Source organism: Octodon degus, unplaced genomic scaffold (assembly GCF_000260255.1).
Source record: "Octodon degus isolate 3935 unplaced genomic scaffold, OctDeg1.0 scaffold00178, whole genome shotgun sequence".
Taxonomy (NCBI): Eukaryota; Metazoa; Chordata; class Mammalia; order Rodentia; family Octodontidae; genus Octodon; species Octodon degus.
In genome coordinates this window covers 681,874-707,435 of record NW_004524754.1, presented here as the reverse complement: position 1 = coordinate 707,435, position 25,562 = coordinate 681,874, and the positions used below count along the sequence as shown (strand labels likewise).

Genomic DNA, 25,562 nt, shown 5'->3' with positions numbered 1-25,562 from the left:
GGGGCTCGGTACCCTCCGACGCGGGAGCGGAAGACGGCCTCGGGCCGCCCGCTCAGCCTAGGGAGCGGCTTCCGCCGCGGGGCTCTTTTGCGTCAATCTAATCAGCCCCGAAGGGCTGGCACCGAAAAGCCGCCCCTCCCCTTCGCCCTAGAGCAACAGCGCGCCAGCGACCTCACCCTTTCCACCCAGGCAAGGGATTCCCGTTGGCTTCCGACGTCTGAGGGAGCCAGTTCCACTGGACTGAGGAAGAAAAACCTATTGAACCCTTCCAGAACTAAGGTAATATTTAGCATAAAAAATAATTTTCTTTTGGGCTTTTGAGACCTCACTATGCAGCCCATGCTGGCCTTGAATAACTTCCCGCAATTCTCTTGCCTCAGCCTGCTAAGTGCTGGGATTAAAGGCATGCACCTCCATGCCCCACCTAGTATGAAAATCTAAACGGGCTGGGGAGATGGCTCAGTGAAATAAGTGCTTCTCTGGCGAGCGCAAGGAACTGAGTTCAATCCCCTGTTCTGCAAAAAAAAAAAAAAAAAACGACAAATCTAACCATTAGGGATTAGCTCAGCGGCATAAGGGCCTGCTAGGCAATCAGAAGGTCCCAAGTTCGATCCCCAGTATAAAAGAAAAAAAAAAAAATCTAAATGATCACTGTCTCTCACTGGCAAAAAAACTAAAAGTCCTAGTCAGTTTACTCGTTTACCCACAATAAAGTCCAGACAGGCCCTGCTACAGGCCCCGCTGAGCACAGGATCTCTCCGGCTGCGGTACCAGGGGCTCTTGCAGCCAGCTCTTCCTTTCCACCCACACCTCCTAGGGTTCCTTCCATGCCCTATGCCTTTACACCCACACTGAACCAACACTAAAATACAAGGAAGTTTTTATTTTCAGTTTTCATCAAGAAATTTGCTGTGGCTTTTTATGCTTTTGGTTTTTTTTTTTTTTTTTTCCTCCACTTTATTTCATTCTAGCCGCTCAGTGGCTGGAGCCGCTGGGTTCCTGGTATTAAAAAGATGCCAACAGAGGTAGCTGTGTCTCGCCCAGGGGCCCGGCCCACTCTCAGTAACCCCCAAAAAGGACAAAAGAAAACACAAAATAAACCAACAAAATAAAACCAAAAGGAGGAAGAAATTCAGATCATTTTCTTCAAGCCTGGCAGGAACCCACAACAGTCTGTGTAACAGTGGGGAGAAGCCAGGGTCCAGAAGGCCAGCCCGCCAGCTCCCTGCAGATGGCGCCGGCGCACTGCTGCATGTCTCTTCAGCAGAAGGGCACTGCTGCCCCTCACTCCCTCCCTGCGCCGGTGCCCAGGGCTGTTCCTTTACACGAAGATGGGCAGAAGGCGAGGGTCTCTCAGGCCCCTTGGGGAGAAGCTGGGACAAGAGAAAACTGCTCAGCTGTGGAAGTGATCATCACCGATTGAGATAGTCACTGCTGCTGGGCAACCTACAGAGAGAGAGCCAAGAGTTAGAATTGCAGACCACCTGAGCCCAGGGTATTCACTGGACAGCCCAGGAGGGACTGAAAGCAAAAATACAAGCTCAAGAACGGTTCTGTGGGAAGACCTGGCACAGAGAAGAAAATGGTCCTACACAGGTGTAAATACTGCATTGTTTTTTTCGGTTTAGTTTTGTCAGAGATGGGTATTCCATTGCCATTTAAATATTGTAGGTGTGTGAATTCAGCAAATTAATCCAATATAGTCCAGTAGTCCATAATAGTAGTGGGTTTTCCGTAGGACTGACAATGTCAGAAGTTGTTGACTTGAACCTTTCACAGCTCAGCATTAATATGGCTTCACTTTTTTTTTTTTTTGTGGCAGAACTGGGGATTGAACTCAGATCCTTGCGTTTGTCAGTCAAGCGCTTATCCTACTGAGCCATCTCCCCGGCCCCATGGCTTCACTTTTTATACCTCATTTTTATACTTCTCTGCTGGATGGTTAAGACCAAGATAAAGCAGAAAGATTTGTACCAATAGTGTTTGGACAGGATGTCATGTCTGCATCTTGTACTATGAATAACTACTATGGAGATAAAAATATGCAGTGTATTAATTACTGAAACTGTCCTACTAATAATCAGTTTCAAAACTGTATCATTGCTATTTCTCAATAAAATTAATTTAAAAAAATACTGTGGGGCCAGGGAGATGGCTCAGTGGAATAAGCACTTCTCTGGTAAGTGCAAGGGCCTGAGTTCAATCCCTGGTTCCACAAAAAAAAAAAACTGCATTGTTGGGCCAGGGACATAGCTCATCAGACTAAGCAAGGTTAGGCAAGCACAGGGACCGTGGTTTGATCCCCGGTACCACATGACATGCTAGCCCCGCCCCCAGGGTAGGCTGAGCGAGCCACCAAAAAAGGAAAAAAAAAAAAAAGAAAAAGAAAAAAAATGCTGCATTGTTTCTCTGGTTTAAGAAACCCACGGTGTAGGGGCCGGGGAGATAGCTCAGTAGATTAAGTACTTGCCTGGCAAGCAAAAGGGCCTGAGTTCAATCCCCGGTTCCAAAAAAAAAAAAAAAAAAAAAACCCAAGGTGTAAATAAGGACCAAAATGCGTAATAGATACTGTGAGACAGAAGGAAACCTTCAAATGGGAAGGGGAAGGGGAACTAGGGGAAGAGGGAAAGGAAGGAAGAGGAAAAAAAAAATGATGAGAGAAGGAAAAAACTGGATACAAAGCTTTTATAAATGAGGACAAGAGGTGTTAAAGGGAGGGTAGGGGAATGGAAAAAAATAATCAAGTTATATCATGTACTAGTACAAAATCCTTATCATGAATGTGATAATATATATATGCCTAAAATGTATCAATAAACTTAATAAGAAATGGTCCTACCTGCTGTGGGGGAGGCTCTGGTGCTCGGTTTGCCAGGCGGCTAAGAATGTTCCGCTCTGACATCTGTAACCTCACAGCAACTGGAGGAATTCGGGCAATGGTAGCTGGAAGTCGGGTCACATCGGCTTTCATGTCACTCAGCAGTTCTTCTAGCTGCTTGAGAACTGCAGAGAGAAAAAAAGGTGGTGAGCTCCAGATGGAGATCTTTAAATCTTTCTACACCATCTTCTTTTTTTTTTTTTTTTTTTTTGAGACCGGGTAGTTCAAGCAGACCTTGAACTCACTGTATAGCTCAGGCTGACTTCCAACCTATGGTGATTCTTCCTGCCTCAGCTTTCCAAATGCTACCATTACAGGTGTGCACCATCATACCCAGGCCTTCATTTTTAAGGACTAAGTGACTGATATGTTATCTTTTGTAACTAAGTCATCAGATCTGCCCTGGACTGTGCTCAAATTACTGTTCCTCAACTCTAGCTCACTGCCCTGCAGTTCTCCTTAGCATCATCTAACTATCCCTATTATTATCCCTTGCTCGTGACTATCTGCATCTCCTCCACTTCTCCAGACAAGATTGTTCCTGCTGTTTCCTTTGCACTCTTATCGTGCCTCCCTACCTTGTGGATGTCTCCCACTTCCTATGTTAACAGCCTTATTCTTGTTTCACCCTCCACCTCCTCAGAATGTTTTACTTGAATTAGAAATAAATGTTGAAAAGGGTCTAGAATTTAAAGATCTTAAATCACCTTAAATTGCCTCTCAAGTATCCTTGATGACACTATTATTCTGCTTTCCTTTCTATCTCAAGAATGACTATATAGAGTTAGAAGAGGCAAAGAACTACTGTCCTTGGCTGCCTGTAATGGGGGGAGATCCTCAGCACACCAAAGCTCTCTAGCAAACTCTGAAAAAGGGTCTAGGCAAGAACTCTTTGAATTTTGAGAAAGGGAGTTAGTGGAAGGGATAGATTCATCACAGGAGGCAGGAGAGCCACTGACTACCTTTGTGCAGAACTGCATTAGCTGGCTTGTTTCCTGCCATCGACTCCTTGGACAGGTGCTGGTGACTTTCTGCCAAACACTCCACCTCCGCAAAGCGAGTGTTGAGGGCCATGGAAGGGTGAGAAGGGTCCTCGGACATGTTCAGGTAAGCTGCCCTGCGCAGCTGTTCCTCAATCACCAGTGCTTGTTCTAAAAGCTAGACATGGATAGAGACAGGAGTCAGACTGATGGATAGAGACAGGAGTCAGACTGATAGGTCATTTTGCTCATTGCTCATGGGCCTCTCAGTTCACCTTTTTCCAGATAACGAGAGTAACTTCAGTGATGGCTCCTTGACACCACTGCTTACTCAAGCAGCTAAATATTACATTGTTTTATTCTTTCCACTTGTCAGTCTAATGTCTACAACTGTATTCTTTAGACTGTCTTATACAAAAACAATAGACGCTCAGCAGACTAAGCACCTGCTTAGGCAAGCACAGGGACTGGGGTTTGATCCTTGGCACCACATGCCTCGCTGGCCCCGCCCCCTGGGTGTGCTGAGCCAGGAGACTGGGCATGGTGACGCACACCTGTAATCCCAGCGCTGAGGAGGCTGAAAACAGGAAGATCACTACAAGTCCAAGCTGCATAGTAAGCCCCTATACCAAATACATTTTAAAAAAAGAAAAAAATTCCTATGCAATAATTTTTTTTTTTGTTTTTTTTTGGTGGAACTGGGGATTGAACTCAGGCCCTTGCGCTTGCCAGGGAAGCGCATATTCCACTGAACCATCTCCCCGGCCCCTCTGCAATATCTTTTTGTTATTGATATATTATACATAAGCACATTATGTTTTCACTCCACATTGCATAATAAGCACCTTCCTTTATTGTTACTCTTCAAAAACACAGATTTTTTTTTTTTGCAGAACTGGGGTTTGAACTTAGACCCTTGCACTTGCCAGGGAAGTGCTTATTCTACTGAGCCATCTCCCCGGCCCCTACAGATTTGTTTTTAAATAAGAAACAAGGTCTCACTAAACTGCCCTGGCTGGCATGCAGTCCTCCAATGTCAGCCTCCCAAGTAGCTGGGCCTTTGGGTACATAATAACTGTGCCCAGCAAAACCACATTTTAATGGCTGCATGGTAACACACCCTATGGGTATACCCCACCATATCCTTTAGGTTCTTTTACCTTTAAAAATATTTCGTTGGATTTTGTTTTGTTATTGAGACAGGGTCTTGCTATGTAGTTTAGGTTGATCTTGAACTCACTAACCTAGCCTGGCCTCAAACTGATGGTGAGTCTCCTGTCTTAGCCCCCCAAATACTGGGATTACAAACTTGTGCCAATAACACCTGGCTTGTTGGATCATATTAAATGGGGATAGGCTGGGGAGATAGCTCAGTAGAATAAGTGCCTGCCAGGCAAGTGCAAGGTCCTGAGTTCTGTCCCCAGTACTGCAATAAATAAATAAGGAAAAACTGAAAACTTTCCCCCTAAAACCAGGAATAAGACAAATATGTCCATTTTCATCACTCCTATTCAAAACAATAAGCAAAACTTTAGTCAAAGAAAGCAAGCCAAAAAGAAAAAATGAGAGAGACAAATTCCACCCAAAAGACTCCTAGCACTAATAAATTTGTCAAGGTACTATATACACATCACACAAAAATCAAGTGTTCCTGTAAACCAATCATGAGCCAGGTGTGGTGGTGCACACAGGAGGCTAGGGCAAGAGGATTGCTGCAAATTCAAGGCCAGCCTGCGCTACAATGTGTGTTTAAGGCCATCTTGGGTGCTACATAGTGAAACTTTGTCTCAAAAAAAAGAAAAAGAAAAATTAAATTAGGAAAATACTATTCATAATAGCTTCAAGAAAAATTAAATAACAGGCTGGGGAGATAGCTCAGCAGTCTAAGCACCTGCCTGGCAAGTGTAATAACCCAAGTTTGATCCCCAGTACCACATGCTGTGACAGCCCTGGAACCCTGGGCACCGAGACATGCCAGCCACCAAAACTGAGCATGGTGGTGCACACCTATAATCCCAGCACTAGAGAGGCTGAGACAGGACAATTACTACAAGTCTGAGTTGTGTACCAATATCTTTTTTTTTTTAAAAAAAAAACATTTTTATTTATTTATTTTGTGTGTGTGTGGCCAGCTCAGCCCACCAGGGGGCGGGACTGGCTGGCATGTGGTGCTGGAGGATTGAACTGTGGTCCTTGTGCTTGGCTTAGCTTGTTCTAAGTAGGTGCTTTAGACCACTGAGCCATCTCACCAGCCCCTGTGTACCAATATCTTAAATAAATAAAAGATTTTTTAATAGGAATTTTAAAAATTAATTTTCAAAAATAATTAATTAAATAGGAATTAACAGAAAATGAAAGTTACATTCTATAAGAAAAACTACAGAATTCCAAAATAGGAGATCAAAGAGGACATCAGAAAATAAATATACCTCATTCCTGAATAGGCAAAACCAGTATTGTCAAAATGGCCATATACCACACTTAGATACAGATTCATCACAGAACTAGAGAAAAAGGGTCCAGGGAGATGGCTCAGTAGACTAAGTGCTTCCCTGGCAAGTGCAAGGGCCTGAGTTCAATCCCTGGTTCTGCCAAAAAAAAGAAAAAACCTAGAGGGAGAAAAAAAAAATCTTAAAATTCATATGAAGGGCCAGACATAGCGGCAAACACCTATAATCCCAGCACTCCCAGCACTCATGAGGCTGAGTCAGCAGGATCACCACAAGTTCAGGGCCAGCCTAGGCTATATGGTGAGCTCAAAACCAGCTGTGGAGGGGCTAGGAATATAGCTTGATGGTAGAATGCTTGCACAGCAAGTAGGAGATCGGGTGTCCATCAAAAAATTAAAAAGCCAAGGCCAGCCTGGATTACACAGCAAGACCCTATCTAAAAAAAAAAAAAAAAAAAAAGATGAGCCCAGAAGAGATCTACGTTACAAAAACAAACCTGGGTAGCAAGAGTAAACCAGATGCCATTATAATCGTAGCTTTCACATTGTATTACATATCTACAGCAATCATGCAGAATGCTACTGGAACATGTGTATCAACGAACAGAGGATTCAGAAACAACCTCAGGCACACTCAGACATCTGATCTTTGGCATACACTGGAAGAAGGATTGGCCCTTTGACAAATGTGCTGGAAAAACTGGTTATCCACACACAAAGACTAAAACTAAATTGGTATCTCCCACCATGCACTAAAATAAATCAAAACAGACCAAAGCTTTAAATACTAAATTTGCTAGAAGACAAAATAGGTAAAATTTCTTGGAAACATTAACAGAGATTTTTAGAACAAAACCTAAATTGCACAAAAAAAAAATAACATCAAGAATCAACAAATAGGGGCTGGAGAGATGGCTCAGTGGTCTAAAGCACCTACTTAGAACAAGCTTAGCAAAGCATCAGGGACCGACGTTCAATCCCCCAGCACCACATGCCAGCCAGCCCCGCCCCCTGGTGGGCTGAGCTGGCCACACACACATAAATTTTTTAAAAAAGTTTAAATAGGGCTGGTGAGATGGCTCAGTGGTCTAAAGCACCTACTTAGAACAAGCTTAGCAAAGCATCAGGGACCGCGGTTCAATCCCCCAGCACCACATGCCAGCCAGCCCCGCCCCCTGGTGGGCTGAGCTGGCGACACACACACACACACACACATACATACATAAAAATTTAAAAAATACTATATGATTTCTCATATGAAAAACCTGAAGTATAATTTTAAAGAACAAAAAAAAAACCTGGTTCTCTTTCAAAATGGGAGGGGAACCAAGATGAAAGGAGAGGCGGAGAAGGGAGAGTAAAAAAAAAAAAAAAAATGTTTAAAAAAAAAATCTATTACATACATGTATCAACTTTTCGTGATAAATGTAATCATTAGATACTGCAAAAATGTAAGAATCTTAAATATTAACAAGTATATTTTTTATGTGCTGAGGGTATAGATCATTAATACAGCAGATTCTTAAACACAAAGCCCTGTGTTCAATCCCTAGCATCAAAATAATATAAAAGGGGCTGGGGAGATGGCTCAGTAGAATAAGTGCTTCCCTGGCAAACGCAAGGGTCTGAGTTCAATCCCTGGTTCCACCAAAAAAAAAAAAAAAAAAAAAGTAAAAAAATAATATACGGTATAGTGGTACCTCTGTTTATAAATGCTTTTGAAACAGAATTGTTTGGCGAAATTTAGTTTTTATTAATGAATTCTGCATTAAGTGACAAATAGGACCATGGCAATCTTTTCTAGAATTGTGGACTGACTGAGGCACCACTGTATTCATTTTTGCTATTGACTGTTTTTTGTTTTGTTTCTTTCTGGTGGTACTGAGGCTGAACGTGGGTGCCTCAAACTGACTTCCCACTAAGGGACCCAGGCTGGGCTCAAACTTGTAATCCTCCTGCCTCAGCTTCACACAATGCTGGGATTATAGGCATCTGCTACCATGCCCAGTTCATTGCCATCCTATTAAAAGCATTCTCCCCAGCTGGGTGTTCAGTGGTGCAAGCCTGTAATCTCAGCACTCACAAGGCTGGGGAGGACTGTGGCAAATTCAAGATCAGCCTGAGGGCTGGCCAAATAGCTCAGCGGATTACAGTGCCAGCAAGCAGGTGCAGGATCCGGGGAGTTCAATCCCGGGGGCCTGCATTGCTGGCCTTGCCCCTGGGGCTCGCTGAGATGGCAAATGAGACTGCATGTGGTCGTGTTTGCCTGTAATCCCAGCTCTTGGAAGGCTGTAAATAGGCAGATCACTACAAGTCTGATCTATTAGTAAGACCCTGAACACCCTGTAGACCCTTCCCTAAAATAAATATTTTTAAAAAAAGGGTCAGCCTGGACCCTGTCTCAAAATATCAAAAGAGCATTCTCCAAAGAGATGTCCCCAGGGGCTGGTGAGGTGGCTCAGTGGTCTAGAGCACCTATTTAGAACAAGCTCAGCAAAGCACAGGGACCGCGGGTTCGATCCCCCAGCACCACATGCCAGCCAGCCCCACCCCCTGGTGGGCTGAGCTGGCCACACACACACACACACACACACACACACACACACACACATAAATAAATAAATAAATAAAAACAAAGAGATGTCCCTTTCCTTCAAGTGTCCTCAAGCTATAGAACATTAATGGTTCTGATCACACCAAATATGGCTAGGGGGGTAGGTGGTGACTTGTCAGAAACACCAAGCAGGGGCTGGGGAGATGGCTCAGTAGAATAAGTGCTTGCCTGGCAAGCGCAAGGGCCTGAGTTCAATCTCCAGTTCTGCAAAAAAAACCCACAAGGGGCCAGGGAGATAGCTTAGTAAATAAGCACTTGCCGAGCAAGCTTGAGTTCCCGAGTTCAAACCCTGATTCCACCAAAAAAAAAAAAAAAAAAAAAAAAACAAGCAATTTATCTAAAACCACATTTGTCAATCTTTTCTACAAATTGTTCTCAGTTCTCTTACGTGATAATTTTCGGGCCAGGGAGCTGGCTCAGTAGAATAAACGCTGAGTTCAATCCCTGGTTCCGAAAAAAAAAGGTAAATTTTCCTCATGATTCAGATTCAAAACACCAGTGATTTTTGGAGTCTCATTTATTCCTTGTATATCAACTCCAGTAAGAGTTGGCAAACTATGGCCTGGTTTCTACATGGCCCAAAAGCTAAGGATAGATTTTATTTATTTATTTATTTAGCAGTACTGGGGCTTGCCAGGCAGGCACTTATGTCCTTTAGCTATCTTCCCAGCCCTAAGGATAGATTTTACAGCTCTACATGGCTAGGAAAAAGGCAAAATAAGGCCAGGAGCTTCTCCTTGGTGTGGAGTATATCTTTCTTTTCTGCCTCAAGAATCTTATTAAAAATCTGAAAATCTCTGATTTTGTTGCTGCTACTCTTATGTGTCCTGCTCAAGTCACTGTTTAGAAGAACCTAGGTAAGCCCCTCAACTGTGTAACAGTGGTACACACCAGGAATCCCAGCACTCTTGGGAGATGAAGGCAGTCGAGTCCTAAGTTTTAGCCCACCCTGGGCAACTTAGCGAGACTGTCTCAAAGCATACAAAGGGCTGTGTGTAGCCCAGTGAAAAGCCCCTGGCAGTAAAAAAGGGCAAGCACTAAAAACAAAACGCAAAAGAAGGCAACTATATGCTACTTCATGAAGACCACATAATATTCAAATTTTAGTGTTCATAAGGTCTTATTAGAACATTTCCATACTTGTTCATTTGATTATTTCTTTGTTTTTTTCTCTGTACCAGGGATTGAACTCAGGACCCTGCATGTGCCAGGCAGGTGATTAAGCTATTCAGCTATCTCCCTGACCCTCATTTGTTTATTATGACTGTTGTCATTGAGCATTTGCAAGCAGTTATTATGGGGCCAGGGATCTAGCTGAGTGGTACAGCTCCTGCCTGACAAGTATGAGGTCCTGAGTTCAATTCCTGGTACACACACACACACACACACACACACACACAAAAGAGAAAGATCATGATGTTCCACAAAGCAGGCTATAGTCCCTAAATGGCCCCTTAGTTGGAAAGAGCTGTTGAAAAGAGCTGCTTACTCCTGTGGCAAGTTCTGGAAATTCTTTGGTGGTTTCTTTCCTTTATTCCTTAACCTTTCTCATCTTCTACAACCAGTGTCACAACCTAGGTCCATAATGCCTCACAACTGTAGTAGCTATAATTTTACAGATGCTGTTTCCATTTCCCTTGGTCTTATCAAAACTTTGCACGACGTTGGGATGTGGCTCGGTAGTGGAGCACTTGCCTACCTTGTATGCATCTCTAGATTCCACCTGGCCAGACAGCTCAGTGGACTAAAGTGTCTGCTTAAGCAGAGCACAGCAGGCCGGGGTTGGATCCCCAGCAGGCTGTGCCAGCCCCACCCCTGAAGCATGCTGAGACAGCAACTGAGACTGGGCATGGTGGCACATGCCTGTAATCCCAGTGCTTGGGAAGCTGAAAACAGAATCACTATGAGTGTGATCTATGTAGTGAGACCCTATAGACCCTTGTACTTTTTTTTTAAATTTTTTTTTTAACATTTATTTAGTGTGTGTGTGTGTGTGTGTGTGTGTGTGTGTGTGGCCAGCTCAGCCCACCAGGGGGCGCGGCTGGCTGGCATGTGGTGCTGGGGGATCGAACCGCGGTCCCTGTGCTTTGCCAAGCTTGTTCCAAGTAGGTGCTTTAGACCACTGAGCCATCTCTCCAGCCCCTAGACCCTTGTACTTAAAAACAAACAAAAAAATGCTATTCATATACCTTCTATCACTGCCGTTAACAAAAAGATAAAATCTGAACTATTTTATCTGGTGTTAAGAAGCCCACTCACCTGTAGCACTTACCTTTCTCTTTTCAACTTCTCCCTCACCATTACACAACACAAGTATTTTCTAGTTACCCTGCACTATTTGTTGTTCCTCACCATCCTGAGCTTGCTACCTCTTTGTCCAACCAAATCCCTATGGTTTAACAGCTGTTTGTACTCCAATCACATCTATCAGAATTAATTGCCAACAGGGTGTGCTAGCACACATCTATAATCGTAGCATTCAGGAGGCTGAGCCAGGAGGTTTGCCTTGAGTTTGAGGCCAGCCTGGGCTACACAGTGAGTTCAAGACCAGCCTAGACTACCCAGTGAGACCCTGTCTCAAAAAACTAAGAACTTAATTCCATGCTGTCTTTTCCATAAAGCCATTTGTAAGCTCACCCTCTGCGTCCCCAGTTCCCTTTGGAGAACTTTCTTAGGTCTTTAGCAGCCTCTTTTCTGCTACACCAAACATACTGATCTGGCAACACATTTGCTCCTGCTAGAAAGTAACAGTCCCCTGAGAACATGCACCACACCTGTCTGTCTTTATATCCCTTGCCAGTCACTACTTGCTACTTAACACCTGAAGTATGTATTTCTTATTCCCCCAGTTACTTTCAGCTTCCAAGCTTCACGTCTAATTTTCAAGGTATTATATTTCATGGTCTCCTTAAAAGAGGCCTTCAATACCAGGCAGTTCCCAAGCACCCCCTCAGTAGGCTCAGTCCTTGTGACACTGCAGATGGAGCTCTTACGTATACATTGCCTTTTGTCTATGCAAGAGAAAAATGACCTCCAGCCCACGTGATTTAATCCCGCTCTTGAACGCTCCAGCCTACAGTGTTCCCCCACTAAACCTAGTGCACTTCCGTATTACCCACTAGGCACACAGTCACCTATAGAGCTAGTAAATTTTCAAGTCTGTCTTGATCACTAATATTAGTTATCTGGGAGCAAAGCCCTTTGTAGAATACAAAGAGTCTCAGGGTATGGTTGAAAAAGGGACTCCCTCCTCTGCAGAACCTTCTGGACTTTCAAATCTATTGCTCAAACATCACATTTCTCTCATCCTACTCACCTTGAACCTTCGAGCTAGAAACTTATTCTTGATCTCTAAGAAATTACCACGGTTCATTTCACCCTTGAAAGGCTCGTTGAGGATGGCATAGCGGGGATCATTCTGGATGTCCTGCCACCGGGCATAGCCATGACTGTTGGAAAAATGCTCAGGAAAAACAAAAAGGAATACAAGTTCCTCAAACTAAACACCCCTCAGAACCTTTCAGCAAGACTTCTGTCTTGCTCAGGCAAAGGATACTTTATAATGCCAGCTAACAACCAGTAGTCATGCCGTCGATGCCAGATTTCGTAAGTTTTCTTGGTGACTGTGGCTGCCCGCTCCTCATTCTGCCAAAGGGAGTGCAACTCTGAGGAAGAAAAGGCAGAGTGGGTAAAAAAGGAAACATTTTATTTTCAGAACTCAATAGCTATTTATTTCCATTCCCCTCTCCATCTTACTATGGTCTGCTTCTAGCTCTTTAACAGAAAACCTAAAGGAGGACATAACCAGCCTACATTTCTTCTGTATCTAGTTTCTGATAAAAACCCAATTTCACTTCTGACCTTATCTCCCAGTAGGTCCCTCATTTCCATACCAGTAAAGCCACCATCTGCAATGTTGAACATGAAACGCTGTTTGATGTTTTTCTTCTGCTTCTCATCACTCAGGTCCTTGGGAGTCTCTCCATTCTGAAGCATCACCTCTTTTTTGTCTTCTTCCTCTTTCTTCTCTTCTACAAGATATGCAAGAGCAAAGCATCAGCTCCACCCAGAAGCCCTGACCTTCCCTTAGGGAAGACTGACTACAAAATCTGGTCACCAAGGGGGGCCTGGCCCTAGCTCAGTCCTTTAAGTGGCTGCTTCCACAAAGCTGTCAGCCTCAGGTTGCTGGAGTTCGAACCTCACAACTCTCCCGAAGGCATTCGAGGAAGAAAAAAAAAAACCCTTATTCCATTTGGGGCTGGTGAGATGGCTCAGTGGTCTAAAGCACCTACTTAGAACAAGCTTAGCAAAGCACAGGAACCGTGGTTCAATCCCCCAGCACCATATGCCAGCCAGCCCGCCCCCTGGCGGGCTGAGCTGGACACACACACATAAATAAAAAAAAAATTAAAAAAAAAAAAAAATCTGGCCACCAGTACACAAACAAATAAATATGGAGACAGTGTCTTTCATCTTGTTATATCAATGTGCATATGGTTACAAGACAAGGGTAAGGTCCCTGCCTCAGGTTTTACAGTCCTTCCAAACCACAAACAGCTTCTCCAAATACTAACCTTTGTCCTCTACCACAATTGGGGTCAGATCTATTGCAGACTTCTCTTCCACCTTCTCCACATCAGCACCTAGAGAAAGAGAAGCCATTGAGAACATACCGAATATACTTCTCTGTCTCACACTACCTAAAATCCCTATGGTTGCACTCCTAAAAGATTTCTGGTGCCTGTATCTTGTACTCTAATTTAAATCATGTGCAGTGTATTAACCATTGTTACTCTATTATCTAGTTTTGAAATTTGGGTGGTTTTTTTCTGGCTCTCTTTAAAAAAAAAAAAAAAATTGTGGGAGGTCCTATAATTTAGAAGGGTGCTGGCTTCCTCAAGTGGTTCACTTCCTCCTGATGTTGCCATTTCTTGGCAGAAAGTCCCTGAAACAACTTTGGTTCACACAGGAATCTGTAGTCCTTGACAACATGGTTACCTTTGGGTTCTGTCTCCATAGGTTCTTCTGTTCTCTCCTTTGCCTCTGCCTTCTCCACTTTCTCCTCTCCCTCAAGGGCTTCAACAAGAACCTTTTCATCCTCTGAGGCAGGGGCAGGGGGCTGTGCACACTTCAAAAGAAAAACAAAATGATAAACCACACAGGCCAACTCCTAAAAAGTGGGCTTATCCATTTGCTTCAGTAAGGTTTTCTGTCACTGGCCTCTCTTACCTCAACAGTGGATTCAGGAGCAGCTGATTTAACTTCCTTTTCTCCTTCTGTGCTGTCTTCTTCTTTGAGGCTATTTTCCTCTGTTTTTATCCCATCCTCTGCAGACCAATAGAAGACAGTCAGGAGAAAGATCCCAGATCAGAGAGGTCATAGCTTCCTAGTTAGTCTCATCATGAATTGTCCTCTCGTGCCTTTAAGAGCCAGCCCTGTTCTTAGGACAGCCCTCCTAAACTGAGAGGGAAATTACTGTACGTCCTGCCAGACTACCCTGTGAAGAGCTGAGCACAGGGGAGCACAAAACATAGGCCAGGACATGAAGAGGACAGAGAAGACAGAACAGGCAGACTTACCGGCAGGTGGGGCAGGTGCAGGGGTATTGGGTTGTGTGTCCCCTGGAGTGGAAGGTGTTGGAGTCTTTGGAGAGGGGGACCCTGGTTGAGACATTTTCTTGTTTTCCTCTACTTCAGCCAATTCAGGCATGCTCCAGCGCCCATTAACATGTTCAAACTCCTGAACCTGCAGCAAGTGATACAATGTTCAAGATCCAATTCTAACTCTAAGCTCCTTTCCTAGGCCCAAGCCCAAACCCAACCACTGCCAGTTTTCCTAGAAACCTTTAAAAATGGAAAAACCGAGTGGGGGCTCACCTTCTTTCGAATCAAGGACATGACACCAATCCTAGTAAGTACATGCTGCCGAGATAGGCCTTCTCGGGGCACACCGTCAGCAAAAGTCTCCGCCCCATCTGCCCCAGGCTCACATAAGTGCCGCATAAAGAGAGACACGTAAGCCCTGTATAAATAAGTAGAAAAATGAGTTAAGCAGAGACCATGCCAACTCCTACCTATATCAGATTCCTTCCCATCTTGTTAGGCAGTGTCACAAGCAATAACTGTGGCTCCACCCTGAGAAAAAGGCCACCGCTGCAGTGGAAGGCTGGTCTCCAGACCGACCCCAGGCCAGGTCTAGGGAAGGACCACAACTCATTACTAATAGCTTTACAACCTACTTCAGCAGAATACAAGATCCTTTCCCTGCACAGCCTAGACAAATGCTATGGAATGGCCACAAGGCAGAACCCCTTACACTACATCAGTTGGCCTCGCCCACAGCTTACTTGAACTCCTTTTCTGACTTGCCTCGAAGATCTCGCACAAGCCACTGAGTAGTAAAAGCATCCTGAGGTGGCATTCCATATCGCATAATTGCATTAAGAAAAGCTTTTCGCTGACGAGCATTAAAACCAAGTACCTAGGAGAAAAAGGCACCTATGTGAAAGGGAAGTCTCCCTCCACCAAAGCTCCAGGAGCAGGCACTTCAGAATACAACAGTCACTTACTTCAATATTCCCACCAACGCGGGCCAACAGAGGAGGCAATGGTTTATCTTTATCATTCCGCAGGCCCTTGCGACTAGGCCTGCGGGGAGCTGCAAGAAAAAGGTGTGAATGAGTGATTCTGATAGGGTAGTACAGACAAAGCAGTTTTTAAAAAGTTGGAGGAAGAGCTGAGCTCTCACCTTCTGAGCGTTCATCAAAGTCTTCATCACCTTCCTCTGAGGCCACTGAGTAATCGGACTGGTTGTCGGACTGGTCGTCCTGCCAATCTGGAGGGAGAGAGGGCAGATGAGCGGGGCCCACTGCTCTAGTGGAACGGCCCGTGGGTGGGGGGCGGGGCCGGCCACACACACCTCGGTCCTCCTGCGAGCCATCATTATAGTTGACCTGTTTACGGATTCTTTTTCCTTTGCCCAGATTTCGGGCTAGATCTTCTTGCTGCTGCTCATAATGGTGCCGCAGCAATTTCTCCCAGTAGTCAGGATCCACACTTTCTTCCTGTTTTATGATTTCTCGCTCTACCTCTTCTTCCTCCTGGGACAGATGGAGGGTCAGAACTCAGGAGTGCTGAAATCAGCACCACAGCTACCCCTGGTCCTCACAATTCCGTTCTGCTAGCTCCTCCGCAGAAGTGGACACTAAAAGGAACACTCGGTGCGCCTGTTTAAACCTGAGAACTTAGAAGAAATGTAATCAACAGGAAATGGCTCCTCATTACCATGTGTAGATTAGCAATCACCAGAACTAAGGAAAAAGGTAAAAGGAGCCTTATCACAAGAGAAGGTGAGGGGCTGGAGAGATGGCTCAGTGGTCTAAAGCACCTACTTGAAACAAGCTTGGCAAAGCACAGGGACTGCGGTTTGATCCCCAGCACCACATGCAAGCCAGACCCGCCCCCTGGTGGGCTGAGCTGGCCACACACACACACAATAAATAAATGTAATAAATAAAAATAAATATTTAAAAAAAAAAAAAAAACAAGAGAAGGTGAATATACTGCTTTCTTCTAGTCCTACTAGTGCACATCCAGTTGGAAGAGCAAAAAAACAAAAAGGCTAGAGGTTCAACAAGCAGAACAGACTTCTAAAACACTGAAAGATCTTGTACAAGCAAAACAGGCCAGAAGCCCTTCTGATCTTCATGATCCTCTTAAGTTTACAAACTTTATCTACAAAGAAACCAAAACTCTTATCTTACATATTTTTCTTAGATATTTTCAGAAATACTGGTTGAATCCGAAGTCCTTCAGAAAGTTAAGTCACTGCTTAATTCAATAAACAATCCCATTATTGCCTAACAATAAACTATCTAGCCAGACATGATGGCACATGACTGTAACCCTAGCACCTGCGAGGTTGAGGCAGGAGTATAGCTTCAAGGTTGAGGTAAGCCTGGACTACATAGGTCAAGGCCAGTCTGAACTACATAATGAGACCCCCATTATATATTGTCTCAATCAAAAACAAAACAAAAATATAAATGCTCACCATTAGGCAACTAAACCAATTACAGTACAAGTTGAGCATTCCTAATCTGAAATGCAAAATACCCTATAAGGTATTTATTATTTACTTATTGTAAATAAGGTCTCACTACGCAACTGCTCCGACTCATAGTGATCCTTTTTCCTGCTCCCCAGTGCTGTGATTGCAGGCATGTACCACCACACCCAGACTCCATCTGCAGCTCAGCCAGCCCGAGGGAAGGGCCAGGGCCCAAGCGGCATGCATGCCAGGGATCAAACCTTGGCCCCTATGCCAACCACTTAGTCTGCTGAGCTATCTCACCTGCCCTTCTGTAAGGTTGATCTCAATACATAGATCAGACTTGTAGTGATTCTCCTGTTTTCAGCCCCCCAAGTGCTAGGATTATGGGTGCATGCCACCACACCCAGTCTCAATAGAGTCTCAGCAGGCCCCTGCAGCGGGCACAGCACACCAGGATCGAACCCTGGCTACTGCACTCTGCCTAAGCAGGTGCTCTAGTCTGCTGAGCTATCTGGTTGGCTTTGTGAGGTTTTAAATGCTCCAAAAATTACCAAATGTGATCAGATAAACCTAAATTCCAATACTCTCAAAGCAGAGGTTAGAAAATTACAAACTCAAGCTTAGCTTGGGCAATTGAATGAGACTTATCTCAAAAAAAGTTCTGAGGATGTAGCTCAGTAAAAATGCCCTGGGTTCAATCTCTAATATGGGGGAAAGGGATGTTTAATTTAAAAATGCCTTGGGCATGGTATCAACCACAAGAAATTTTAAGATTTCAAATTTTTTTTTTTTTTTTGGTATTTTTTTTTTTAAAGGAAGGATCTACATCTACAGGGTGTTCAGGGTCTTACTACTAGACTGGACTCATAGTGATCCGCCTGTTTACAGCCCCCCAAGAGCCAGTCTCAATTGCTGTCTCAGCCCACCAGGGGTGGGACCAGGATAGCAGGCCTGGGGATCTGCGCCTGCTTAAGATTTCAATTTTCACACTAAGCCGGGCATGGTAGCACACACTTATAATCCTAGCAGTTGAGAGGCAGAGGCAGGAAGATCCAAACAAGCTCAAGGCCAGCTTGAACTATGTAACAAGACTGTCTCAACCACAAACAAACAAAATGTGATTTTTTTTTTTTTTAAACTGGGGTACTTAATCTGATAAAGTCTAAATGCAAAACAACTTTCCCAAATGTGAAGATTTCTGGTTCTGGGCATTTCAGAAAAGGGACACTCAATCTGTGCTTCCCTACAAAGGCCAAAAACAAGGGCTCTTTATGTTCTAATTTGGATACACGAAAGGGATAAAAGCAAGGTAGAGAACCTTAAGTCTAATAAATTATTTTTGCTAAACCAGCCAATTGGGTGACTGAGGTAAGAGGATTACAATTTCAAAGTTCAACTAGGCAACTTAGCAAGACTCAATCTCAAAAAATAAAACAAGGTAGCAGTGTAGTTTGGTGATGGAACACTTGGCATGTAGGAAGCCCTAAGTTCAATCCTAACGATTGCTAAATAATTTTTGTGTTTCAAAAGATTATACATACACTATGTGTAAACTATGTCTGTGTACATACTCATTTCAATGTAATATGCATGCGCGTATTTTTGGAAAGACATACAAGAAACTAAATGTCATAGTCATCCCAGGCCAGGGAGATAACTCAGTAGAATAAGCACTTGTCTAGTCAAGCACAAGATCCTGAGTTCAACCGCCGGTACCACAATAAATAAATAAATAAATAAATAAATAAATAAATAAATAAATAAATAAATGCCATAGTTATCCCAAGGAAGAGAACTAGATAGAGAACAAGGAGGGAAGATACCTTTGGACCAGCATGGACGATGCCACTGTGATACACATAAACAGCTTTATTGCCACCCTAGGCACTGAGAACAATCTGTAACAGGCGGGCCTAGTGGGAAGAAGTAAGGTCTCTGTGGCTGCCACTGAGAAGGGACGCTGGGAACCCAAGCCCTTGCTTCTGCTGCTTTGTTGCCCCAGAGAGCAGCTTCCTCCACACTGCCTACCGCATGCAGTCTTGTACAGGCCCAAAAGAAAACAAGGCCTGACTCAAACTGTTGAGTCAGAATAAACCTTTAAGTTGACTGTATCAGGCATTTTGTCACATTAAAGGAAAACTAACACATATCAATTCCTATCCAAATATTAAAACTTAAAAATATCTTACGCAGTCAGGAATATAGCTAAGTGTCATAACCACCTGCCTGGCAAGCAAAAGGTCCTGAGTTCAATCCCTAGTACTGAAAAAAAAAAAAAAAAATCTTATGGTAGGGCAGCCAGTTTGGAAGCTCATACCTGTACTCCAACATTTGGAAGGCCAAAGCAGGAGGATGAGGCCAGCCTGGAAACCTTGTCTCAAAAAAAAAAAAAAAAAAAAAAAAACCTGGTAGGGAATGGTGGCACACACCTTTTTTCCCCAGCACTCTGGAGGCTGAGACATAAGAATTCCAAATTTCAGCCCTGCCTGGGCAACTCAGCAAGACCTTATCTCAAAACTTAAAAGGGGAGGAGGGTAGCTGTTGGAAATGTAACTCAGTATGAAGGCCCCTGGGTTCAATCCCCAACACTAGGGGAAAAAGAAAATCTGTAACACCTTTGCTGAAAAGAATGGGATCTCATATCACAAGGGCATTTTTTTAATTAAATACTGCTGGTCTGTCGAATTTCCCCACCAGTGACACAAACAGAAACATCACAAAAAGAATAGCTACATTACCTGAGAAACACAGCTAGAGAGATGCTTTTGAACTCAAAGGATAATGAAAAAATTGAAGGCCATCAGAAAGCTAAGCCAATGCAAAGGTTCCTGTGCCAAGTCACTCTAGGGACCAGCACAGAAAGCAAATTTTCTTTTTTTTCTTCTTTTTGAGACAAAGTCTCACTATACAGTTAGTTCAGGGCTTCCCTAACTCACTTCCTACCCCAGGCTGGCCTCAAATTTGCACAAATCCTCCTGCTTCAGCCTTTCAAGTGCTGGGATTACAGGCATGCACCACCACTCCCCACAAGTAAATTGTTTTTTCACTTTATTCCCCTCTAAATCATTTTGGAGAAAACAATATTTTGTTTTATTGTAAAGAAAAAGAAACACAATTCTGATCCCTTAGTTAAGAGAGTGAGCCAAGCATGGCGGTGTGCACCTATAATCCCAGCACTTAGAAGGCTCAGGCAGGAAGATTACCATGATTTTGAGGCCAACCTGGATTACACAGTGAGTTGAAGAGCAGCCTGAACTACAGTGAGACACTATCTCAAAAAACAACAAAGTATTCATGTTCTTGTGCTCAGTTTTTGTTTTTTGTTTTGTTTTGTAGTACCAGGGATTGAACTCAGGACCCTGCGCTTGCCAGGGAAGCCCTTATTCTACTGAGCTATCTCCCTGGCCCAGAATTCTTTTTTTTTTTTTTTTAGTGGAACCAGGGATTGAACTCAGGCCCTTGCACTTGCCAGGGAAGTGCTTATTCTACTGAAGCCATCTCCCCGGCCCCCAGAACGTTCTGTAGAATAAAATACATTAAGAGAAAATTAAATTCTGGCAAAGAACCAGTGTAACTATTTTCTGTGTGGAATTTTGCTATACATTTCCTGACAGCCAAGTCAAAGAGAACACAAATAATCACATTATACCCTTCGTTTTCAAGGAAAGTATTATCTACTCATTAATATACTGATTTACCTACAGGTGTTTCCTTCTGCCACAAACATCATCTCAGCTTTTTTTTTTTGTGGGGGGGGCAGCTCAGCCCGCCCTGAGGGCTAGGGCTGGCATGGCGGCATGTGATATTGGGTCCCCTGAACCTGCCCAAGCTTGCCTAAGCAGGTACTCTAGACGGCTGATCTCACCTGCCTCATCTTGGCGTTCTTTAGTTGATTGGGTTTTTTCTGGTTTTGTTTTTGGGTTTTTTTTTTTTTTTTTTTTGCAGTACCTAGAATCAAACTTGGGACCTTGCACTTGCCAGGCTGGCACTTATACCACTAAGCTATATCTCCCCAGCCCCCTGATCTTGGTTTTATTTTTTTGTATTTAGTACAGGAACAGGAACTCAGTGATCTTCCTGTTTTCAGCCTCCCAAGCACTGGGATTATAGGTGTGTGCCACCACGCTCAACCTCAATCACCTCTCAGTGTGTACCAGGGGCAGGCCCAGCACAGCACATCAGGGATCAAACTCCAGTCCCTGCTTAGTCCACCTAAGCCAGTGCTTTAATCCACTGAGCTATGTGGCCAGCCCCTCACCTTGGTTTTAATTCTAATTTGTAGATCAACCATCAAACACAGCACTGCCTTGGATGCATACTCACCCCCATTTCTTCTTCTCGAACAACATACTGAGCCACTTTGAATGAGCTCAAATATTCATTCATGCCCTGCAATTCTGTGTCTTCAGTCTCATCCTGGTTACGGTCCAGCAGTCGTTCAATGGCCTTATCATCATAATGGATAACACTGCTGTCTTCTCCCTCTTTGTTGTCTCCTCCTATAGAGAATCAAAGGCCCATAACCCAAAGTCAGCTTCAAAAGCAGCGCAAAACACAGGTCCCACAGGACCCCTGGTATCTAAGAGACTCCCTGCTCTGAGAGGCCAAGCCCCACCAGGAAACTGAAGTCCCTGACTCGCTCACCTCCATCTGTGGCTTCATCCTTGAACAGTTCCTCAGTACCAAATTTAAGGATATCATCAAGCTCCTGCTTGGACATAGATCCAGTCTTCGATCCGAGCCCAGGGCGTACCACTAGATGCGTCAACATCATCTTCTTCTTTGCCACCTGTGTGATGCGTTCTTCCACTGATGCACGGGTTACAAATCGGTAGATCATAACCTTCTTATTTTGTCCAATTCGGTGAGCTCTGCTAAACGCCTAGAGTTGAGAAAAAAATAACTAGAAATCCTATTTTCCTGTCACCTTGCCTCAAATCAAAGCCAGTAGAAGGTAGGGGCTGCCACTTGCCTTAATAGGATACTTCCTTTTTCACCCATACCCCAAACAGCACCCTTTATTGATATTACCTAAAATATGTCCAGTGCTAACACAAACCCTCTTTTCTTGTTATCTTTTTATTACAGGGTCTCACTATGCAGCTCAGTCTGGCCTTCAGCTTACTTTGGAGCCCAGGTCGGTCTTGAACTCTATAAACAATCCTCCTTCCTGCCTCAGCCTCCCAAATGCAGGGATTACAGATGTGCACCACTAGTCCAGCTCTCTGGTTTATAAAAATAATCTGGATGTATCTGTTATCCCAGCACTCTTGAGAGACTAAACCAGGACAATTACAAATTAAAAGCAGACCTGAGCAACTTAATAAGACCCTGTCTAAAAGCAAATTAGTTATTTTGTTTTGTTGAGATAGGGTCTCACTACGTAGTCCTTGAATGCAGCAATCCTATCTTAGCCTCTCAAGTGCTAGGATTATAGGCATGTGCTACCATGTCCAGTTCCTGTCATAAAATTTTAAAAGAATTTTTTTTTAAAGGAAATATGATATGGCTTGGTACAAAGGCCCAAGGGTTAAAAAAAAGGGGGGGGGCAGGGAGATGGCTCAGTAGAATAAGCACTTCCCTGGCAAGTACAAGGGTCTGAGTTCAATTCCTGGTTCCACCAAAAAAAAAAAAAAAAAAAGGACTCTGATGTTTCTAAGTTGAGCAACTAGTTTGAGAAAGTAGAGCCCTCATAGAAAAGCTGCATCTCTATAAAGTTACTGTCTCCTCAGACTACTCTCTGTCTGCTCACCTGGATGTCATTATGGGGGTTCCAGTCAGAGTCATATATAATAACTGTGTCAGCAGTGGCCAAATTGATCCCAAGGCCGCCAGCACGTGTGGAAAGCAAGAAGCAGAACTGTTGAGCCCCTGGTGCTAAAAAACAACAACAAAACAATTAGTTGTCTCCTTAATTCCAATTAATAAATGAAAAAAAATCTCAGAAATATAAAACTCCAGGGCTGGTGAGATGGCTCAGTGGTCTAAAGCACCTACTTAGAACAAGCTTAGCAAAGCACAGGACCACAGTTCAATCCCCCAGCACCACATGCCAGCCAGCCCCGCCCCCTGGTGGGCTGAGCTGGCCACACACACACACACACACACACACATAAATAAATAAATAAAATTTAAAAAGAAATATAAAACTCTGTAGGCAGAAACCTCAGTAATAGCTACAAGCAAAGTCTCCCCAGATGTTGAAATAAGTGAAAGTTTAAGAACAAATAGGGTATCACTAGTCAAGTATCATCTTCAAGGTCTTTATGAATTACACACTGCCATCTATAATCTCAGCTAACTGGGAGACTAAGATAGGAGGATTGTAAATTCAAGGCCAACTTAAAAAAAAATTTTAAAGTAGGGTCAGGGTTAGGACATAAAGCTCAGTGGTAGAACACCCTGAGTTCAAGCCCTAGTACCACCAAGCTATATATAATCAATTACAATGGGAAAAGAATAACCAATATACATCAAGAGATCCTCTTACCCAACAATCAGTAATCCCCAGAAATGAAACATAGCACTTCACATCCAGTGTGATACAATAAAACAACACAGCATCAGGTGTGGTGGCACATGCCTGAAATTCCAGCCCTTGGGAGGCTGAGGCAGTATGACTGGCCAGCCTCAACTATATAGCAAGTTCAAAACCACCTGGCGTACAAAGTGAGACCATATCTCAAAAAATTATTTTAAAAATAAAGATAGGGGCCGGGAAGATGACTCGAGAATAAGCGCTTCCCTGGCAAGCGCAAGGGCCAGAGTTCAATCCCTGGTTCTGCAAAAATAAATAAAAATAAAAATGTATTATACAAAATAAAATATACTCATCAAAAGTATCAATCTTGGGGGTGCTGGTGAGATGGCTCAGTTGTCTAAAGCACCTACTTAGAACAAGCTTAGCAAAGCACAGGGATCACGGTTCAATCCCCCAGCACCACATGCCAGCCAGCCCCGCCCCCTGGTGGGCTGAGCTGCCCCCCACACACACATAAATAAATAAATAAATAAATAAATAAAATTTTTTTTTAAAAAAGTATCAATCTTGGGGCCAGGGAGATGGCAGTGGAATAAACACTTCCCTAGCAAGCAAAGGGCCTGAGTTCAATCCCCAGTTCCACCAAAAAAAAAAAGTATCAATCTCAGGGCCGGGGAGATGGCTCAGTAGAATAAGTGCTTCCCTGGCAAGCAAAAGAGCCTGAGTTCAATCCCTAGTTCTGCAAAAACAAGAAAGAATAAAGTTTCCGTTAGTATTTTTTAATTTTTTCTTTTTTTCTTCACATTCTATAGGGATTTAAAGTATAACATATCAATACTTGATGGAAAATACCTGCTCCATATTATGTCTAAGATGTTTGATATTCAGACAGATAGTGAGGTTAAGCTCAACTGCCTAGGTTGTAGGGTAATAATATCACTGAATTTCTCTTCTGGAGGGTTAACAACCTAAGTTTGCAGACCAAAAATTAGAAAAAAAGAAGAGCTGCAAGGACAGCCAACATTTTGGCCCTAGCCTTTCAAGGTCAGTGAAGACTCAGGACATAGGAGAACCTGTATTGTAACATCATGTAACTCAGTTGTGTCCCAAATTTACTGATCAAGGAAATTATGGGGTCACAGAGGAAAGTGATCGATGATGTAGAGTGTGCCTAAAGAGAGTCACATGGAGAGAAAACATTCCTCAGGCTTTCACAGAGAGCAAACTGGTCAAGCAATGACCGTGACTCATCCACATGGCTCACATGGACAAAGGATCTACAAACGGCGGTACAGGGTTTCAGGGTAAATCCTGAGGGGATTTGACTGACCTTGGCAGATACAAAAGTTACTTGTCATATAGGTCTTGCTTTATCTTAGTCTTAACCATCCAGCAGAAAAGTATAAACACGAGGTATAAAAAGTAAAGCTATATTAATATGCTGAGCTATAAAAGGCTCAAGTCAACAACTTTTTTTTTTCTTTTTACAGAACTGGGGATTGAACTCAGGCCCTTGTGCTTGCCAGGAAAGCACTTATTCTACTGAGCCATCTCCCCAGTCCCTAGTCAACAACTTCTGACATTGCCAGTTCTATGGATAACCCACTATTATGCACTACTGGACTATATTGGAATATTTTGCTGAATTCACGTACCTACAATATTTAAATGGCAATGGAATACCCATCTCTGACAAAACTAAACAAAAAAAAAGGGATATAAATGGAGGATAATTTTGTATCTGTATATGCAAAATAGGATAGACTGCTACTTTCTCTTACTGAAAAGAAAGATTTGTACTAATAGTGTTTTGACAGGGTATCATGTCTGCATTTTGTAGTATGAATAACCACTACAAAGACAACAATATGCAATGTATTAATTATTAAAACTGTCCTACTAATCGGTTTTGAAATTCATTGCTATTTCTCAATAAAGTTAATTAAAAAAAAATAGAGTCTCGGGCCAGTGAGATAGCTCAGTGGTCTAAAGCATGTGCTTAGGCAAGTTTAGGCACAGAGGACCACACCAGCACCATGCCATACCAGCCCCGCCCTCAGGGTAGGTTGAGGGGACAAAAAATAAAAAAATAAAATAAAATTTCCAAA

The 25,562-nt window shown here is 43.4% G+C and overlaps 1 protein-coding gene, 1 long non-coding RNA gene and 1 other non-coding gene across 10 annotated transcripts in view; 1 reads left to right on the top strand and 2 right to left on the bottom strand.

Annotated features, from left to right (window-relative positions):
- On the top strand, nucleotides 1-24,978 carry LOC111813277. Its single transcript, XR_002818580.1, has 3 exons — nucleotides 1-279; nucleotides 22,062-22,110; nucleotides 24,945-24,978. It is a non-coding gene; the product is annotated as an uncharacterized LOC111813277 (long non-coding RNA).
- Chd4 (chromodomain helicase DNA binding protein 4) overlaps nucleotides 932-25,562 on the bottom strand; it is a 47,542-nt gene continuing 22,911 nt past the window's right edge. For 3 of the 8 annotated variants that reach the window (XM_023703672.1, XM_023703669.1, XM_023703673.1), the window contains exons 23-40: nucleotides 22,726-22,850; nucleotides 21,618-21,855; nucleotides 21,297-21,472; nucleotides 15,840-16,020; nucleotides 15,669-15,755; nucleotides 15,490-15,578; nucleotides 15,268-15,401; nucleotides 14,798-14,942; nucleotides 14,501-14,666; nucleotides 14,151-14,248; nucleotides 13,920-14,049; nucleotides 13,496-13,564; nucleotides 12,815-12,952; nucleotides 12,478-12,586; nucleotides 12,238-12,370; nucleotides 3,838-4,036; nucleotides 2,840-3,003; nucleotides 932-1,446 (exon numbers count right to left, since the gene is read on the bottom strand). In XM_023703672.1, the coding sequence (XP_023559440.1) occupies nucleotides 1,429-1,446; nucleotides 2,840-3,003; nucleotides 3,838-4,036; nucleotides 12,238-12,370; nucleotides 12,478-12,586; nucleotides 12,815-12,952; nucleotides 13,496-13,564; nucleotides 13,920-14,049; nucleotides 14,151-14,248; nucleotides 14,501-14,666; nucleotides 14,798-14,942; nucleotides 15,268-15,401; nucleotides 15,490-15,578; nucleotides 15,669-15,755; nucleotides 15,840-16,020; nucleotides 21,297-21,472; nucleotides 21,618-21,855; nucleotides 22,726-22,850 (2,399 nt within the window). In that variant the 3' untranslated portion in view covers nucleotides 932-1,428. Of the gene's footprint in view, nucleotides 1,447-2,839; nucleotides 3,004-3,837; nucleotides 4,037-12,237; nucleotides 12,371-12,477; nucleotides 12,587-12,814; nucleotides 12,953-13,495; nucleotides 13,565-13,919; nucleotides 14,050-14,150; nucleotides 14,249-14,500; nucleotides 14,667-14,797; nucleotides 14,943-15,267; nucleotides 15,402-15,489; nucleotides 15,579-15,668; nucleotides 16,021-21,296; nucleotides 21,473-21,617; nucleotides 21,856-22,725; nucleotides 22,851-25,562 lie in introns of all 8 variants that reach the window. The other 5 variants (XM_023703670.1, XM_012517435.2, XM_023703668.1 and 2 more) reach the window with 3 other exon arrangements.
- On the bottom strand, nucleotides 14,327-14,465 carry LOC111813291. Its single transcript, XR_002818592.1, has one exon.